At 35.0% G+C, this 19630-nt stretch overlaps 1 protein-coding gene across 2 annotated transcripts in view; it reads left to right on the top strand.

Annotated features, from left to right (window-relative positions):
- Window positions 1–13038, top strand: part of LOC113066041 (protein FAM49B) — an 84156-nt gene extending 71118 nt beyond the window's left edge. For both annotated transcript variants that reach the window (XM_026237624.1, XM_026237625.1), the window contains 7 exons: window positions 3914–4053; window positions 9643–9720; window positions 11051–11167; window positions 11268–11347; window positions 11499–11625; window positions 11812–11882; window positions 12227–13038. In XM_026237624.1, the coding sequence (XP_026093409.1) occupies window positions 3914–4053; window positions 9643–9720; window positions 11051–11167; window positions 11268–11347; window positions 11499–11625; window positions 11812–11882; window positions 12227–12290 (677 nt within the window). In that variant the 3' untranslated portion in view covers window positions 12291–13038. The remainder of the gene's footprint in view (window positions 1–3913; window positions 4054–9642; window positions 9721–11050; window positions 11168–11267; window positions 11348–11498; window positions 11626–11811; window positions 11883–12226) is intronic.
- The last annotated feature ends 6592 nt before the right edge of the window (window positions 13039–19630 follow it).

The following is a 19630-nucleotide window of genomic DNA, read 5'->3' as shown; positions in this document are numbered from 1 at the left end:
TCTCAATTGTTAACATTAGTAAATGCATTGGTAACACTTCATAATAGCTGCAATTCTATGCTAAGCATTAGTAAATAGTCAGTTCATGCTTTATATAGTCTTCTCCCAAAATTAATATTTTAGTAAGCATTTTATAAATACAGCTATAATTAAATTGTTCATGGTTTATATGCACATTTATTTTGAGGAGATTAAAGGCTGTAATCTTCCTAAAAAAATGTAAAATAAAAAATAAAATAAATAAAATAAACAAACACAGAACTCATAAATATTTATTTCAAGATGCAATAAAAGAAAACTGTACACTTGAATTTTTATATATATATATATATATATATATATATATATATATATATATATATATATATACACACACACAATTGCATAAGTTTATATTGAAAATTTTTTATCAAGTGTACAGCTAATAATAGTAATAATAATAATGCATTTTATTTAGTTTTAGCTACAGACACCAAACTTGGTACATAAATTGTTCTTATCAAGACGGACAACTTTCTAATTCACAGTCATAAGCTACAACCAACAGGAAGTCCGCTATTTTGATTTGAATATGGATTTTTGGGAAGATTATTTTGTGAATTAATGAATACTCCTCACAGGGGAAGTACACTATACACACCAAACTTTGTCTACATGAAGAAAAAACATTGAGGAATTTAAATTGCGAACAGATTTTGGTTAGCTTGAACTGTTTTGTCGTGGTGATTTTTTGAAATGACAGTAAAAAGGGAAACATTAATTGTCTTGTATGTTTAAATTGCAGCTTCCAAACACTTCAAAGCATTTGTTCATACAGAGATCAAATCATTCTGAGGAAATATGCATAGTTTCACGACTTTACAACACTGTATGGATAAAAGAAAATGTGAAAACTATCAGACTTCTCAACTGACATGATCTCACTCTGGCCACTCTGTTCTTTGTGAGGAAAGGGAGGGGGAGAGGGAGGGGGAGTGTGAGGGGGTTGGTGACTGTGAATTTTTGGTGATTGACAGTGTGTGTGGATTGTAGGGAGGGGCTGTCTGGCAGAGAGAGAGAGAGAGAGAGAGAGAGAGAGAGAGACCTAATCATCCCTTTAATAATCAGGAAAAAAAATCTGTATTTTAAATTGTTATTGTTTTTGTTGTTGCTAATGGTGGCGTTTTTTTCCTTTCATTACAGGTTAAGAAATCTCTTAGGCCTTATCCTTTTCTGACAGTTTTAGGGATTTAAAAACATCCTAATAATCCTTATTTGTGCTGCAAATAATAATTTCAAACTCATTTGATACTGACCTATGACATTCTGTGACATGACATTTATTAATCTCATGGATGTAACAGTAAAACTCTTCAACTGACAGATAAAGCTGCAATGCAAGCAAAACTATTTCACAAATGCTTATAGGTAATTAAAATCATTACAAAACACTAATAAATTATTTAAGGATTTGGTAACACTGTAAAATAATGTCTAATTTGTTAACATTAGTAAATGCATTGGTAACACTTTATAATAACTGCACTCATTAGCTAAGCATTAGTAAATAGTTCATGATTATAAATCCTTTTCCCTTAATAATAGTCATTATTAAGCAGTAATACATCTATAAATAAATTGTTCTTGGTTTAATTAAAAGCACATATATTACAAAGGAGATTAAAGTCTCAGTTGTCTCATAAAATAAATAAATAAACCCAACCCAGTTTGATTCAGAATTCAGAAATATTTATTTCAATATGCAATAAAAGGAAACTGTACACTTAAATAGCTTTTGAGCGATTCTTGAAGGATTAGCATCACCTCCTCTTGTACGATGGTTTGAGGAATATATCTTCCAGATAGTACCACCACTCCCTATATGCAGAGTATGCAGTCTTCGTAGGGCACCAACTCTCAGAGGGGGCACCATCCCAGTTGCTCAAAAAAAAAAAAAAAAAAAAAAAAAACATGCGCCATTCTCCCATCCGCGCTCGCGACCGCTCACACCTCATGTTTGCAGCTGAATATTCGTAATTGATGGATGGACATCTATGCCTGGGTATAGGACATCAGCAATCCGACACAGAGAAAAGAAAACTAAAGAAAAAAAAAAAAGGCATAAAGCTGTCTTGACATTGGACATTCAAGAGTCTCAAATTTAGGGACAGTCTCTAAAGTTACATGTGATATTGTTATACACTTTTCTAACGTCAGTAGCATTTGAAGAGAATTACTTACAAAAACAACTGTAATTGTTCATCTAGGTGACAGCTATAATGCACAATTAATTTGAATGTTTGATATTTATTACAACAAACTGTAAGTCATATGTAAATTTGCTACTTTTTCACATGGGCTCAAATGCAAATTTGAAGCTCAATAGCATTTGAGAAGAAAGACTTGCAGTCACAAAACAATTGTAATGTGTTCATATAGGTGTCAGCTATAATGCACACCTTATACATTTTTTATAAATATAAAAATAATGTGTTACTAAAGTTATATATATTGTTCTGTGTATGTGATTTCAAAGTCTAGATTGGTCGGATTAACCCTTTAACTGCCGCATTCCTTAAAACTTGATTGTCAGAGGGTTACTGTAAATGCTTATGCCCGCTGGGCACAGTTTTCCCGATGCCACCGGGGTGGCGTTGCACTGATGGCTTGAGCCCGACATCGCTGCTTGCAGCTATATTTATTATTATTATTATTATTCTTCTTCTCTAAGATGAATCGCATTTTTGAGGGCCTAAACATGCTTGAAAAGTCATGAAACTTTGCACACACCTCAGAACTGGCGAAAATTTACATCTGATATGGGTTTCAGAAGTGGGTGTGGCAAAATGGCTCAACAGCGCCACCTATACACGTTCAACGGTGTGCGCCTCAAACTACGTATCATGTACATGTATGAAAATCGGTATACACATGTAACTCTCCAATACCTACAAAAAAGTCTCTTGGAGCAAAATCCGAAACCCAACAGGAAGTCGGTTATTACTAATATTATGAGCAAATTTTGTGTCATTTTTGTCATTTCCATGCGTTGTATTTTAACAAACTCCTCCTAGAGATTCATTCAGATCAACACCAAATTTGGTATGCCTAATCTGAAGGCCTTTGCGATGTTAAATTGCGAAGCTTTTGAGTTTTCGTTAATGGGCGTGTCCGTGGTGGCCTGGCGAATTTCGATGATTCGCCATGAAACTGGAAGTTGCTATAACTCAGACATACAATGACCAATCTGCCCCAAACTTCACATGTTTGATGAGACTCCTGACCTGAACAGATTGACATGCCCATATTCAGTTATAGTCATAGCGCCACCTATTGGCAACAGGAAGTGACATATTTTACACTGCGACAAACTACTCCTAGAGATTTTATGACATCAATGTCTTTTTTGTGGTCAGTCTAATCTGAAGGACTGTGCAATGTTAGCTTGTGGAGATCTTGAGTTTTTGTTAAAGGGCGTGTCCATGGCGCCATGACGAAGTTCGATGTCTCGCCATGGGAATAAAAGATGTTATAACTCAGGCATAAAATGTCCGATCTTGCCCAAACTTCACATGTGTGATAAGGGTCCTGGCTTGAACACATCTGAAGGCCATTATTCCATTATAACGATAGCGCCACCTGCTGGCAACAGGAAGATTGGCACACATATGGAATAAACTTTGATATATTGCACTTATATTTATGAGTTTAAATGCATATTTCTCAACGTTCACCTTTTTACTAAAGCCACACGATGGCGGTGAGCCCGGGTGCGAGGGCCCGTTCATCGCTGCTTGCAGCTTTAATTATGAGTTATAGTTAACTCATCAGTGGGTGGATGTTTATAATTGGTAAATTATATGATTGTTAAAAAAATCTGTTGCACTCAATAAGAACCTAATTAACCCTAACTGATGATTGTGTGACTCTACAGAAGCAGCGCTGCATAGTCTATTGAGAGCACTCACTAGTGAGACAAATGATGACCCCATACAGCATCTGGAGAGAGAGCAAGCCCTCGCCAAACAGTTTGCTGAGATCCTGCACTTCACACTGCGATTTGATGAGCTCAAGGTGAGGACCATTCCTCAAGAGATTATATTATGTTTTTTGTTTATGTTTTTTGTTATTATTATTTATTTTTATTTTTTGGTTGCAAGCATTGCATAAATTAAAGACCATTATATGTGATATAGGTTTATCAGTCAGTCGAATTAATTTTGCATTTAAAATTCTTATTTAGAATTGAATGTGTACTAATACTTCAGCTGACACAATACAGGTCAAAAGTCATTGGTTTGAATCTCACAAAACCTGTCAAGAACATGTTTGAATTTTATAATAAGAAATACAAATTATATTTCAACAGTAATTCAATAAAATGAAGTCTTGTTGTTGTATCATTAACATTTTTTGTATTTATTACAAATGAAGTGTTTGGTTCCATAACGCAATAAACGCCTTTATTTTTTTAAAAAGTTGAGTTTGCGTCAAAATCAGTATTGTATATTGTCGGAATTGAGAAGTCAATTTTTAAATTCACGCAAAATGCGGTACCCGCTGACTTATTAGATCATGTTTACTCCCTTTTTTTTTCCAAACCGTGACTAACGCCAATCTCCCTTTTCTGCAGAATGCGATATGCCACGCACTCTAGACAGTAAAGGCGGTGCTTTAAATAAACCCAGCATCCTAGTTTTCCTCATCTGCTGCATGATAAATCACATGTGATTGTCACGCACATCTCGTCAGTAAAGCAAAATCTGTGATTAATAGTACCGGTAAATCTCCATCACATTCTTTCAGATAGAGCGGCATTTAATACACAAAGCCATATATCATCGACAAGCTATGCAATATCACGTTCATTAGATGAATCACATTCGATTATGAATGCCATATTGCATAGCTTGTCAGTGTTAGTGTTTTTATTAATGACATTTGTTTTTGTTAATACAGCATATAGTCAACTAAATTAATGAAACATGACAAAGATGAATGCACTTTTGGAAGATGAATTTAAGGGAAATGTCATTTTGGAATTTGTGTGGTCAAATGTGATATTGTGTGGTATAATGTGATATTGAATGTGTTCTTGTTCATAATGAAGTTTTCTTTATTGCTGTAATTAATTTATAGCAAACAAGATGACCATTTGAATTCATTTTGGGAGCGATGTCTGATAAATGTATTTTTAGTCCAGTGCCTGTATATAAGATTAGTATTGAAGTTCAGAGGCTGTCATATTTGGATCAGCTTATTATGTTGTCTATTTTCAGCCGTTTCAGTATGAAAAATAACTTTCATATTGATTCAATGGATTAATTGCATTTTGGAAAAAAAAAAAACATTTTATAATAAATAATTCAGTCTAAATCTGGATTTGAATTTTTTTTTATGTTATTATAACCTAAAGATGCTATGTGAAAGTTTGAAAAAAAAAAAAAAATAGTGGTTTTCATCCAGCCAATTTTTTGGTAAAGAAAACACATTTTTACTCAAATTAATCAAAATGGATTTATAGCGCTTTGGAACCAAACTCTGCAAATATTAAGAAATGTCCAGCCCTCTGAATTCTTAATAACATAATAATAATAATAATAATAATAATAATAATAATAATAATAATAATAATAATAATAAAAGAAAATACAAAAATAATCATGCACATTGATATTATATTGATAGTATTATATTGTCATTAATTTATGATAACTTTAACAAAAATACTACATTATTGAGAATTTAATGATAATCACTAATGGGAAAAACACAAAATTAAATGTGAACATCCAGATGTAGCACTGTAATCAAAAATTGGGAAATATATTCCTAATTGTTATGAAAATAATACACATCATGTTTAATTAGCAAACATAATGGACCTAAGACATGCTTCATTTTCTTTATGTAAAATATGATGTCCATGAGTAGAAGTCATTCATTAACTTTCTGTAGTCAAATTAAATCCCTGGTTAAAAGATGAGCTCACCATTTACTGCAAGTCAGCAGAATATTAATTTGCAGTCTTCTATTACACATTACCATGTGATAGATGAGACTGGCTAGGATGTGTTGCCTTAACAAGCTTCCACTTCTTTCTAATGACATGCTAATTGTGATTGGAAACCAGCTAATGAGAAAATAATTACTTTTCAATTGCATGTGTCAGTTTTCACTGGCACAGGTGCTTGCCAAGCCTTTCACGACATTAAAAGGGTCATGAAACCCCAGACTACTTTTTCTATTTTAATTTAGCAGAGGTTTTTGTGTTGCACATTATAGAAGACAATGTTAACATTCGAAAGTTCCATTTGTTGGAGAAAACTGGTTAATTTGAAGATTTTTGCACTATTTTAATTTTCCGGGATTAAAATTTACGTCGTGTTGACATCAAAATTTGTGATGTGGCAAAGGACTATAGTACATTGTTTGAAGGTTCATGCATCGAAGGAGAGTGTTTTTTTTTTTCTCTTTGTAATGAGAGTTTGGCAAAAATGTGATTCCTTCACTTAGTGAGTGTAACCATTTTAAAGCTCCATGACACAACCCATCAAGGCTTATATAAACGCCACAAAATAAGCCTAAAGTTATCAGAGCAGCAACAGCACGTTCATGTAAGTGTTAGACTGAAACATTTTTTTTTTTTTTTTTTTTTGACAGCCGATGCCAATATCTTGGAAAGCAGGGGGCTTATTGCCAATATAAAGCCCATTTATATACTTTAGATGAAAAAGTATTTTTCATAAATAAATATTTAATAAAAATATAACTAAAAAGGAAGTAAATACTGTAACCAACAGGACACTCAGTATTCTGGTTTGTGTGCATTGGGAATCATATTTTTCAAATAAAGCCAGGGCAACACTTGTTTTACATAAAGCACACAGAGAAAATGGCATGAATATGACAGTGGGCAACAGCATAATTTGAAATCATGAGTTTAAAGCATTCAATTCACATATAAAATATAAATGCATATTAGCTTTGTGCTGATGGCAAACGAGAAAGTATTATAATTTTTGCCTTTCTATTACTAATAATATAAAAGCAATCGTTATAATACTTTTTGTATACATTAATTCCTTTATTTAACCGTTCTGTCTGTGATTATTAGACTTCTATTCATATTAGACAGAACTATTTACGATGACAGTGAACAATAGTGTGAATGTAAGCACTCTGTGCTCAAGCACCTCCGGTCTCAGCGGAGTCGACATAAAAGTCCCTCCTTGAACATATCGGCTAAGCGGAATAAACTTACCTGCTGGTATTGCTTATATTTGAAAAATGCCAAACATCGGCCGATATATCGGCCTTGGATATATATCAGTCGACCACTAGCTACATATACATACATTTTCGATGCAGAGTGCAAATGGCTGTGCAGTTATTTGTGTTTTTAATTTGATGGTAGTGAAATGAAACTGTCTGAACCCAAAGCTGCCTGTCTCCCCTCTTCCCCCTCCTCTCCTCAAGTGCACCACGCCCACATTTATTTTAGCATTTTTTTTAAACTGTGGTGAAAACTAACCGGTGCTGAAACAGGGGGTTTCATGACCCTTTAAGATCACAATGAATTTATCTTTTTATCTGCCCCTCTCCTCATTCACTTATTCTCTGCTTAAATACCTGCTGTTTCTTTTACATCAAATTAATAATGGTGAATGATCATTAAATGTGTTTATGTCAAGACAGCAGCATGCTGAGCTATAGTGTGATTTCACACACTGCTCTGACCATGTCAAAACCTCAGACACTCAAACAACCCTAAATGACTAAACGGTAAACCACCTAATTTGTCTCGGGTTATAATCAAATAATGTTTCGTCAAGCCGTTTTCTTCATCTCTGCACTAACACTAGCATCTTTCTGTCCTGAATAAACATTCACATACACCCTGACGCACTGCGGCATCGAGCTGGGATGTCCCAATTAAAGAGCCCCCCAGATGGAATTGCTTAATGCGTGAAGATAGGGGGTGTAAGGTGGCATGCCATCCTCCATTTAACCATGCCCTCCTCTCAGCTTGATGCAGTGACCTACTTCAGACCGTCAGTGCCGTAGCAACGTACACTGCAGGAATAGTATGGGTTGTCTGGTCTGACGGTAAATCGACTGAATTGCTTTAAGTTTAAACAGTAATTCTAAAAGGGATTCATGGGTCTGCTCAGTCCTGGCAGATACAGATTGCACTAAGTACCTAAAGGAACTGTTAGTCATTTATGTAAAGCTTTGGCTAATCCTGTAAGTGTTTTCCGCCTTCTAGACTACCAGACTGTATTTGTCTACCTCAGTCTTATCTGCAGATTGCCTCCCGTTGAAACACCTTTGCATACACAATAATTGTATTAGTGGTTCTTGTTAAGGCCAGAATCACTATTACTATTGTTCATATTTGGAGTTACAGGTTGATTAAAAACCCATAATTTGAGTATTAAACTTTATTTAACTTTGAGAGGTGTGCTATAACTTTTCTAAAGGATCAGATTTTCACTTGGCAGATGATAAAACAGATGAAAATTATAAACTGAACCACACTTAGAGACCTGAAAGGGACTTGGTGGCTAGTGACTATTGCAACATGACAATGCCCTAGCATCCCAAAATGCAATAAATCCATGATCGTTTTTTTTTTTTTAATGCAATAAATCAATTTAATCAGTATGAAATTTATTTTTCATACCGAAACTGCTGAAAATACACAAAATAGTAAGCTGATCCACATATGACAGCCCGACTTCAATACTAATCTAAAAACCAAATACTAATCTAAAAACCAATATGAAAATTTGAACAACTGTATAGCAATCACCCACAACAAGCAAAGATTGTAATGGAAAATAACTAAAAGAAGACTGCAGCTATTACTCCAGTCTTCAGTGTCACATGATCCTTAAAAAATCATTCTAATATGCTGATTTGGTGCTCAAGAAATATTATTATCAATGTTGAAATCAGTTGTGCTGCTTAAAGGCACAATATGTATGATTTTTTTCATTATTAAAATATCCAAATATCACTAGAACGGAGTTATATATTTTGCTGACTTGTGTACTTTGATTATCCTAAATGTTTCAAAGACTGTTTAAACCCAGAGAAATAAGAAATTTTAACTAGTGACGGGCCGTGTCCATTGTGTCGCCGGCCAATGACGTCATAATCCCTCGATTTCCAGTTTATTTATTTTTTAAAACAGGGAAACACCAAAGACCCTTTTAATATTTTGTACTTTTTAATAGACTGATGACCACTGCACAGAGCAGCATTATAACAGAACTTTCAAATGTATCTAGTATGATAACACAGTGCTGCTTTTTTTGCCCACATACGCACAACTGGAAGGAGCGGAAGCAGTCGGCTGGCATAATAAAAGATCAGCTGTTTTGAAGCCATGTCTCACACTCCTTCAGCAGCCTCGTTTCAGTTCGACTGCTTCATTTTTTTTGTGGAAACTTTTTTTTTTTCAGTCAGTATTTTTTGATAGAAGATTCAAAAGAATAACATTTATTTGAAATAGAATCTTTTGTTATATTATAAATAATAAAGTATTACTGTCACTTTTTACCCATTTATGCATAAAAATAAAAAATAAAAATAAAAACTTTTGAATGGTAGTGTAGCTAAACTGACTAAAGACATGTGGTTTTCGTTTTTTTGCAGATGACAAATCCAGCCATTCAGAATGACTTCAGTTATTACAGGAGGACCCTAAGCCGCATGAGGATCAATAATGTTCCTGTGAGTTTTCTCAAGAATTGAAACTGACACCTTTTTATTGGTGTCAAATAGAGAACCCCCCTTTCTGTGTACTACACTTCTGTCTTCACTTAAGTAATTCACACCTGTTTTTTTAACTTTTAATGTAAAGATATGCCTTTGAAAAGCAGCTCTTGATTTGACCCACACTCCTTTCACATAACCAACACACTTCCTTTTCTTTCACACTCACATATTTAAGCACTCAGCCACTTGGACATACCAACCCTCAGGGGACTATTGAGGACCCAAACACAAAATAGCCTCCCACTGGGAGAGAGTTCTGAGATGCTTACTGAAGTGCATTGAGGTGCACCAATATAGTTTGGCACCTGATCTGTGTTCAGCTTTTGTGCCTGTCCTCCCCAGAGATGTCCTGCCCTCCTAGGACTAAATATCTGATCTGAGAGTGGGCCACATACATAGCCCTGAGGGACATCGTGCAGTATGCATACCTTGTTTAGTGCAGTGGTGCTGGTTTTCCCCTCATATTCTCTCACACTGAATTCAGTAGCCTCACCATGGCTCCCTAGGGCCCTACTACTGTAAGAGATCTAAATAAATCACTCCAGCTGGCACTCTCCACATCAGGACTAATAGTTTAGACTAATGTTTAATGTATGAATGTATTTTTATACTTGACACACCAGAATGTGCAGGTGTATGCAGTTTACTGAAAGATTAAACCGCTTTCTTAAGTAAAAACAAATTTGTTATTGTCTGCCTGTCCTCATTTTGAAGCTGATGGTTTTGTTTGAAATTTGTTTTCAAATAACCCTTTTTATTCAGTAGAGTACAGTAAATTAAGACTTTATTTTCACTGAATTTTAAATAATTCATCGCATATTTATATAAATATTTATATAAAGCTTAATTTTCCTTTCTGGGGATGTCTTTACTTTTCCGATCCTTGTCCAATTTGCTGTTTCTCCCATTTACCTGTTAACCAAAATGACTGTATTCTGGGTTATTCCATTGTTACTTAAATTAAGCTAGCTTTGCTAACACAAAATTTGACTGGCATACAATCCTCATTTAAACAGAAGGGTCAAGTAACATGCATCCATTTTTGAAGGATTCATTTTTTACTATTTAGTAGATTAATGATGTATACCATTTTTGACAGATTTTTCTGTGAAATTGGAACACAGAAAAAAAAACTTAAGTGGTTATGAATCTTCTTATTGTTCACTTTATGGTCTTCTTTTAATCACTTTCATGAGGCATTGACTGTGCTAAGTTCTGAGAGAGAAGAATCTATGTTCTCCTTGCTTTGCTTAAATTGTCATGTTTTTGGTGTCTGTCTATGTAGGCAGAGGGAGAAAACGAAGTGAATAATGAGCTTGCCAATCGGATATCTCTATTTTATGCTGATGCTACACCCATGCTAAAAACATTAAGTGATGGCACAACAAAATTTGTATCTGAGGTAAATAAAAACATTTCAAATCAGTTCTCGGTGATATATTAAAAAAAAACACTTAAATATACATATATAACATATATAATTTTTTCCTTTTTCCCAACAGAATAAAAATTTGCCCATTGAAAACACAACAGACGTATTAAGCACCATGGCAAGCGTGTGCAAAGTTATGTTGGAAACCCCGTAAGTCTGCCATTTTCTCATCTATCTGATGACACCATAAAATTTGTGGTGTATTAAACAACAAGAACAATTTACTAGAACATGGTAGGTAAATATAAAACAAAAAAAATGTAAAAAGATTTGCTTATTCTCTAATTTTGTTTGGATACAGAGAATATCGCAGCCGCTTCAGCAGTGAGGAGACCGTTTCCTTCTGTCTGCGTGTCATGGTGGGGGTCATCATCCTCTACGACTACGTCCATCCCGTCGGCGCATTCGCAAAGTCCTCCAAAATAGACGTGAGTGAAACTATCATTTCCTGTTACTGAAAACCCATCTCTGAAGTTTTCCCCCTCCCCTCACTGACTTATAATCATAGTGCTTAGAAAACGTGGTGATGGCTCTCTCACAGCATCATGACTCATGAAGTTGAGTGCTTTCATTACTCTGCCACTCTAACCATGGTTGCTTTTTTCCCCTAACAGATGAAAGGCTGCATTAAAGTGCTCAGAGATCAGCCACCAAGCAGTGTGGAAGGTCTTCTAAATGCTCTCAGGTACCTTATTCAACAAGCCAAAATTAGAGCATCATATAAGTTTTTATTTTTTTTATTTTTTTCATAAATATTATTCTATAAAATTGTACCATATTAATTTCATATCAGTCAACTGCACTTGTCAACGAAGACACATTTTGAATTAGTTACTCATATATATATATATATATATATATATATATATATATATATATATATATTTTGTCATTTAATGTGAGGAATATTCCATAAGATTATTTTTTTAGCCCTGCATGTTTGTTTTGCAACAGTGTTAATGAAAGCTTGACATGATACTTCAAAAGAATGCAGTAAATATAATGATTAATTAATTAATGTCTGTGCAGGTACACAACAAAACATCTTAATGATGAGTCAACCACTAAGACCATTAAAAGCATGCTGCAGTAGCAACAGAACTCTGGGACACACACCACTGGCCTCAAGCAAATGCTCAGGAGATGCACATACACTCTCTCTCCTGGACTAATGTGATGCACAGAATGTTTTTTTTTTTTTAAACCTGGAAAAAAATATCAGAAAAAAGCTTCTCTAATCTTTCCTTGTCTTTTTACAAAGCAGATGCTGCTGGCATTATGTGTGGTTTTCTGTGCCAAAATAATTTTGCTGAAATCCTTTGTTTTTAATGTTCCTGAAAGACAGCCATGCTGCTGATGGCAGCTATAAAAGCATTGTTAGATTATATTTGTGGTAAATGTTTTAATTTAGCTTGTTTCCCTATATAAAGGGAGGTTGAGTGTTTTGACTTGAATATAAAATATCTATATATTATCTATATGATCTGGATACAATTATATAAAAAAGAGAATAGTATATAATTTTTTTATTAATATTTAAAGTTACATCCACTGCATGGCAAACTGATTAAATGTCTTCGTTTGTGTGTTTGATTTTGTGTAAAGGAAAAGGTGTTTAAATTATGTTTTGAAATGGTACTTTGAGATTAAAAATGGAGGTTAATTGATTTTTTTTATAGTTCTATAAAAAATTTTGTAGTTCTTGATTTGTTATAATTTCCTGTTTTTAATTTTTTTTTTTTATCTGAAAACTAGCTTTCAAAAACTGTGATAGTTTGTAATCTGTCGGATGTGATGACAACATGATTTTAAGATTAAATAAAATGCTTTCATTTTTATAATGATGTGTTTACTTTTTTAAATGCAGTGTAACTAAGGTGTATGCAAATGAGCAGTACATTTCTGGTATTATGCAAAACAGCAGTGGCATTCTGCATGATATTTCAATATTTAAATTCTGGTAAACACATTTACAGACTGCACAAGAGTGTGTCAATCAATAACAATTAAATTTTGCGACATGGACGAGGAACCAAAACTCCATCAGTGACAGAATGGATAAAAAAAAACCTTGGGCGGAACAAGGCTCAGTTGGAGGGGCAGTTCTCCTCAAGACAGACAAAACCAGTAGTTCAATTCCAGGCTGCAGCAAAGTCAGATTGTGCAGAAGAATCATCTGTTTCCTGTGGTCTTGTCCCGGTGGCTGTCTAAGAGACAAGGTCTTGACTGTGGATATGTCTCTGGGGCTCATCTAGTTGTCCTGGTCTTCGCTGACATTCATGGCTGTAGAGGTCCTGTCTACGTGCTGATCCACCATCTGAGCTGGATACGTACTGTATCCGGGTGACTGCAGTGACCATCTGATCTGGATTCAGACTTGATCTGGTGACTATGGGGACCTCAGAATAAGAGAAAAACATATTAATATTAGTGCAGATGCCATTTTTCTAAAGATGTAGCAAGTACATTGTGTTCCGGTTTTCCTAATTAATACAGCCTAAAAATCCTAAAAACGGATTTGAATTTTAGAAATGTGTGTTATGTGTGAGCCAGGTTAACGAGATGGGTCTTTAATCTAGATTTAAACTGACAGAGTGTGTCTGCATCCCAAAAAATGTTAGGTAGGTTATTTTGAAGTTTGGGCGCTAAATAGGAAAAGGATCTGCCACCCCCAGTTGATTTTGATATTCTAGGTATTATCAAATTGCCAGAGTTTTGAGAACGCAAGTGGACGTGGGGGACTATAGTGCAATAAGAGCTTGTTCAAATAGTGAGGTGCTAAACCATTCAGGGCTTTGTAAGTATTAAGCAAGATTTTAAAATGTGATAGGGAGCCATTGACAGAACTGGGCTAATATGGTCATACTTCCTCGTTCTAGTAAGAACTCTATGTACTGCATTTTGGACTAGCTTGAGTTTTGTTTATTAAGGATGCAGAACAACCAACCGATAAATCATTACATTCTAACCTTGAGGTCATGAACGCAAGAATTAACATTTCTACTAAACTCCTGAAACATTGGTGTCTTTTTGAAACTGCTGTCTCTTTGTATATGATATTATGATAGTTTCTCAAAATAAGTAAAATGCTCATGAATTGACTCACAGCAGTTCTAGAGATTATGTTTGTGTTCATGTACTCATATATTGAGGCAGCAGAGGCTGAAAACACTGAAAGCTTCAGTAGCCTATGTGTAGTAAATGAAACCGCATGTCTGCAGCATTAATTTCCATGAGGGGTGGATTGGGGGGAAAAATATTAGGTTGGGAGATCTCACACTCGTACACCCACAACACATTCTGAAACATGGACAACCCTTTTTTGTGAATGGACCTGACATGAAAAAGATTAAAATCCTTAGGTTGGGGACATGCAACATAATTAAGAGTTCTCTCCTGAACTGCACCTTCACTTCCATTATCCATCCATCTACTCATGACTTTAATACTGAAGATTTTTTTTTTTTTTTACTTTTACCATGTTTTGTAAGTGCAATTTTGTTTTTTCGCAAATGAATCACCACTTGTATTTATTTTTACTACAAAATTCCATGGTTGAGCCATGGTTAGTGCCATACCTTAGGCTGCATTAATTTTCCTAAGGGTTGTGTTATTGTCTGCACTAGCTCCCCTAAACCTAGGATAAAGTTTGATTATTTGTCTGCTAAATTACTACTGTAACATACAGTACATACTGTCGATTATACAGTATTTTGAGTGAGTGTGACCAATGTGCTGCTGCTTCTTGACTAAGTAAACAAAGACAAAATTACAATAGCATATTTACAGATGAAACTGACCTGCACTTGAAACCCTGAACAGAAGTGTCGCTTCTCTGCTCTTGGTGTGTGCTCCCACAGCCCACTCTATTCTCTCTCTCGCATTGATTACTCGGAGTCTGATCCGAACCGTTTGGTCGAGGCGCGCGAGCCGAAGCATTGTAGTCACGACCAACCGATTCATGGTTTATTAGAGATTTAATTATCGAAAGGCGTATTTGGAAATAATCGCTTTAGTACATTTGGCGTGCAATTATACAATAACAATATTAAAATAGAGGGCCAAATCGTCTGCCAGGCCACCGGGAATTGGCCCGGTTCTCCCGATGGCCAGTAGCGCCTGGTTTCCACAGACACACAGAACGTGCAGGATTCATAGATTGTCATTTTGCGGCTTAATATTCACAGACACTCCTATATCGCATTTTGATTCAAGTGTACTCACCTACTTTTGATCTATTTGTCCAAAATGTGGCATATTCATTTTTATGACTGGATTCTATGAACCAGACTGTGTTTTCCACGTTGCGGAGATTATGGGCCATATGTCTTAGTGCAATTTGGAAAAGAAAGCTGTATGTCGATGTGTGTAAATATTCAAAAGAGAACTCTTAATTGTTATCGTTAAAAATTTCATAAGTAACTGTAATTTAATTACTATTTTTTTTCTTAGTAACTGTAATTGATTACATTTGCATTTATTTTGTAATTATATTACGTAACGCCGTTACATGTAGTTACTCCCCAACACTGTTGAAAAGTAACGACGCTAGTACTGAGCCTTGAGGTGTTCCATACTGCACTTGTGATTGATAAGATACCTCTTTATGTAAAATAGATTATACCATAATATCAGATTTCATCGGAAGAAAAAAAGACGAATTAGGATTGTGCAAACGGTTGTGCAAAAAACATTGAAAAATAGAGAATAATGTATTTAGATCAAAATAATTTCTGCATAATTTTACCAAATCAGATTTGAACTGATTTGCCAATTTATTGAGTGAGGTATGATTGTTTAAAAAGTCTGTTTATGTGTTTTCTATTGAAGATCTGCTCTGTTTTAAGTTTATATCTGCTCTAATTAAAACCTGTCAGTTTCAACACGCTTGCAATCAAGGAGAAGGGCGTGGCCATAGTAATTCTGCGGTAAGGAAATGAATGAAGGTCAGGGTGTCTCAGTGAAACTCTTGGGGTTGTGGAAGAGAGAGAGAGAGTTTTAGGGTGTGTCCTGTTCCCATGGGGCACTGTTGGACTGAGGGACCAAGAGTGCAGATGTTGAAAAAGAGTTCAGGAAAGCAGGTCTTGTAATGGGTTGGTCTGAAATGCTTTAGGCATCAAATGATGAACATGTAATAATTTTGATTGGTGTGTGAATTTTGGATGGCAATGAAATGTGTCAGAATAGTGAATATTAAATACAAATAATATTTAAGTTAATTAATATTTGATAAACATTTGATTTATGAAATTGGGATCACATAATGCATTTAAATGACAATGACTGAAACATTTTAGACTCAAATTTTACAGTATATCATTGATCTTCTCAACTTGAGCACTCTTGATAATAGCGGAGTACCAGTTTTCCGTATCTAAAATCCATCTTTAGCACTAGAGGTTTGACAAGGATAATAAGCTGTTTTTCAATGTCAAGAGTGATTTCTGTAAATATCCTTTATATAAGAAGCACAACTGTTTTCAGAATTAAAATAATAAGAAATCGTTATTGACCAGCAAATCAGCATTGTTCTGAAGGATTATGTGACTGGAGTAATGATCCTGAAAATTCAGCTTTGGTCACAGGAATATGTTGTTTCATAAGTTGCAGATGATGTCATTGCTTCGGCGCGAAATGCACCTGGAGGGCAAGAAGTGATTTTTCTATATACTGTAGGAATCACTAGCAGAAACTCTAAATTCTTATGTTTTGCCTTTTTTATGGATGTTTAAATCAGTTGAACTGAGAAACCACATGGAGCATTTTAATGTGTACGAAACCTGTTTATAAGGGTAAAGGGCAAGAAATTGACTGAAAAAATGCAGGGAAAAGTGGCTTGTAAACCTGAATCTGCTGTCAGGAGGAGCCGAGTCGGACAATGCTTGCGTGCACAAATTGTAAATATAGGATATAATAATATATTACAATATAATATATATATATATATAAATAGATACAGGGCTGCCAACTCTAACGTCAGCATGAGACAGTCAGAATCAATGCTGAACACCACATGTAGACATTGTAACTAAGATATTAAATGTGCAGCTTAGAGAGCTTCATTGATTAGAAAGCAGAACATAGAGAGATTGTTCTACTGAAGTAAGTGAACTTTTTAGTGATTATATGGAAGTGCTATTTCATTGCTTTCTAGGCTATAATCAATTCAGAATTTAAAAATAAAAGTTTTGTGCTGCTAACAGGATCAACAGCCACATGCCAGTACATGGAGCAAAGTTTAAGGAGTTACGTATATCCCACATGCATATAAAGGTAGGAATCACTTCAAAATACCTTGCTTGCAATCAGGGTTAGATGCTTGGCCTATATTCACTGCCTCAATGGAAGGCAAGTATTTAATTTTAGTTGAAAAAATGCTCCTCTTCATAACATAAGGATCACATCCAACATATGTTGTGATTTTATGTTTGTAACTTTTTCTTTAATTGTATTGAAACCAGCTTGGAAATTTTCTCTACAAAAAGGGGCCCTGCAGAAAAAGTTTGGGAACCACTGACCTAAAGTAAGAACTCTACCACGTTCTACCATTTTTCTTGTTGTCGTTGTAGTGAAGGGGTGACTATTAACAGACATGGATTGGTGTGACCTAATTTTGTAAGAGAATATGAAACTGTTACTATACTGTTTCTGAGAATTCACAAGCCAAGAAGAAGGACATGCTATCTCATGACACAAGAAATTGGTAAACCACAAAACTGTTACTTGCCAACACTCACAACTTTTATTAAAATACTTTGCAAAGAGGAAAGTCTTGTTCTTCCACAAGTCACATTCACATGGGTTAACACAGGACAATAAAAAGTGTTCCCATTCACAATTTACTTTTCTGTCTGTTCAACTCATTTATTATTTTTGAAATATGTTTTAATGTTTAAATGTTTGACATATTTAACATATTTGTTCAATTCCAGAACTTACTTACTTACTTACAGAACTTATAAAAACTTATGAGCTTATATTTTTTGAAAATGAGTAAAATAATAATAATAATAATAATAATAAAACAGTTTTGACAGTTATTAGAATCATATATATATATATATACAGACAGTACAGACCAAAAGTTTGGACACACCTTCTCATTCAAAGAGTTTTCTTTATTTTCATGACTATGAAAATTGTAGAGTCACACTGAAGGCATCAAGGGCTATTTGACCAAGAAGGAGAGTGATGGGGTGCTGCTCCAGATGACCTGGCCTCCACAGTCACCGGACCTCAACCCAATAAAGATGGTTTAGGGGTGAGCTGGACCGTTGACAGAAGGCAAAAGGGCCAACAAGTGCTAAGCATCTCTCGGGGAACTCCTTCAAGACTGTTGGAAGACCATTTCAGGTGACTACCTCTTGAATCTCATCAAGAGAATGCCAAGAGTGTGCAAAGCAGTAATCAAAGCAAAAGATGGCTACTTTGAAGACATTTACATTTATTAATTTAGCTGACGCTTTTATCCAAAGCGACTTACAATTGCTATATATGTCAGAGGTCGCACGCCTCTGGAGCAACTAGGGGTTAAGTGTCTTGCTCAGGGACACATTGGTGCCTCACAGTGGATTTGAACCCAGGTCTCTCACACCAAAGGCATGCGTCTTACCGACTGGGCCAACACCACCCCACCCATATTCTGAAGAACCTAGAATATGACATATTTTCAGTTGTTTCACACTTTTTTTCTATGTATTTAATTCCATATAAAATTCCACGTGTTAATTCATAGTTTTGATGCCTTCAGTGGGAATCTACAATTTTCATAGTCATGAAAATAAGGAAAACTCTTTGAATGAGAAGGTGTGTCTAAACTTTTGTCCTGTACTGTGTGTGTGTGTATATATGTATATATATATATGAATATGTATATATAATATGTGTGTGTGTGTGTCCATTGTCTATGTCATTAGCTGAATTTTACCGTACATTTCTGCCATATGTCCATCAATTTGGCATAGTCACCACTGACAAGATACTACTACTAAATATATTGTAGAAATGTAATTTTCTGTAAAGCTGCTTTGCAACTATTTGTATTGTGAAAAGCTCTATACAAATAAACTTGAATTGAATTATATCCTGCGTATGTAGAACAATTCAGATCAGTCACTTCATTTCACACTGACAGTGTTAGCAGTAACTACTAGAAGTTATTCATGTTCAGTGTGAGTTGCGCATTTGTGTCGTCAAAGACTATAGGAGAGTTGTAAATTCGAGTCAAGTAGGAATGTCAACTTCCATCGACCAGGCGATCTCCACCAAGTTGACTGCTGTCAGTGTGAGTGCACCATTAGAAGACACTAGATTTTTTTACCAGAGCTCTTTTCTGTGTGTCATGTAGATCTGATATTCATATTCAGGCACATGGTTTTAGTTCACTAGTGACATGTCTGAGACTTGGCAAGGTCAGTTGTTTGAGTAGACACT

The sequence above is a fragment of the Carassius auratus genome, chromosome 49 (genome assembly GCF_003368295.1).
Source record: "Carassius auratus strain Wakin chromosome 49, ASM336829v1, whole genome shotgun sequence".
Lineage (NCBI taxonomy): Eukaryota > Metazoa > Chordata > Actinopteri > Cypriniformes > Cyprinidae > Carassius > Carassius auratus.
This window is presented reverse-complemented; position numbering and strand designations above follow the sequence as displayed.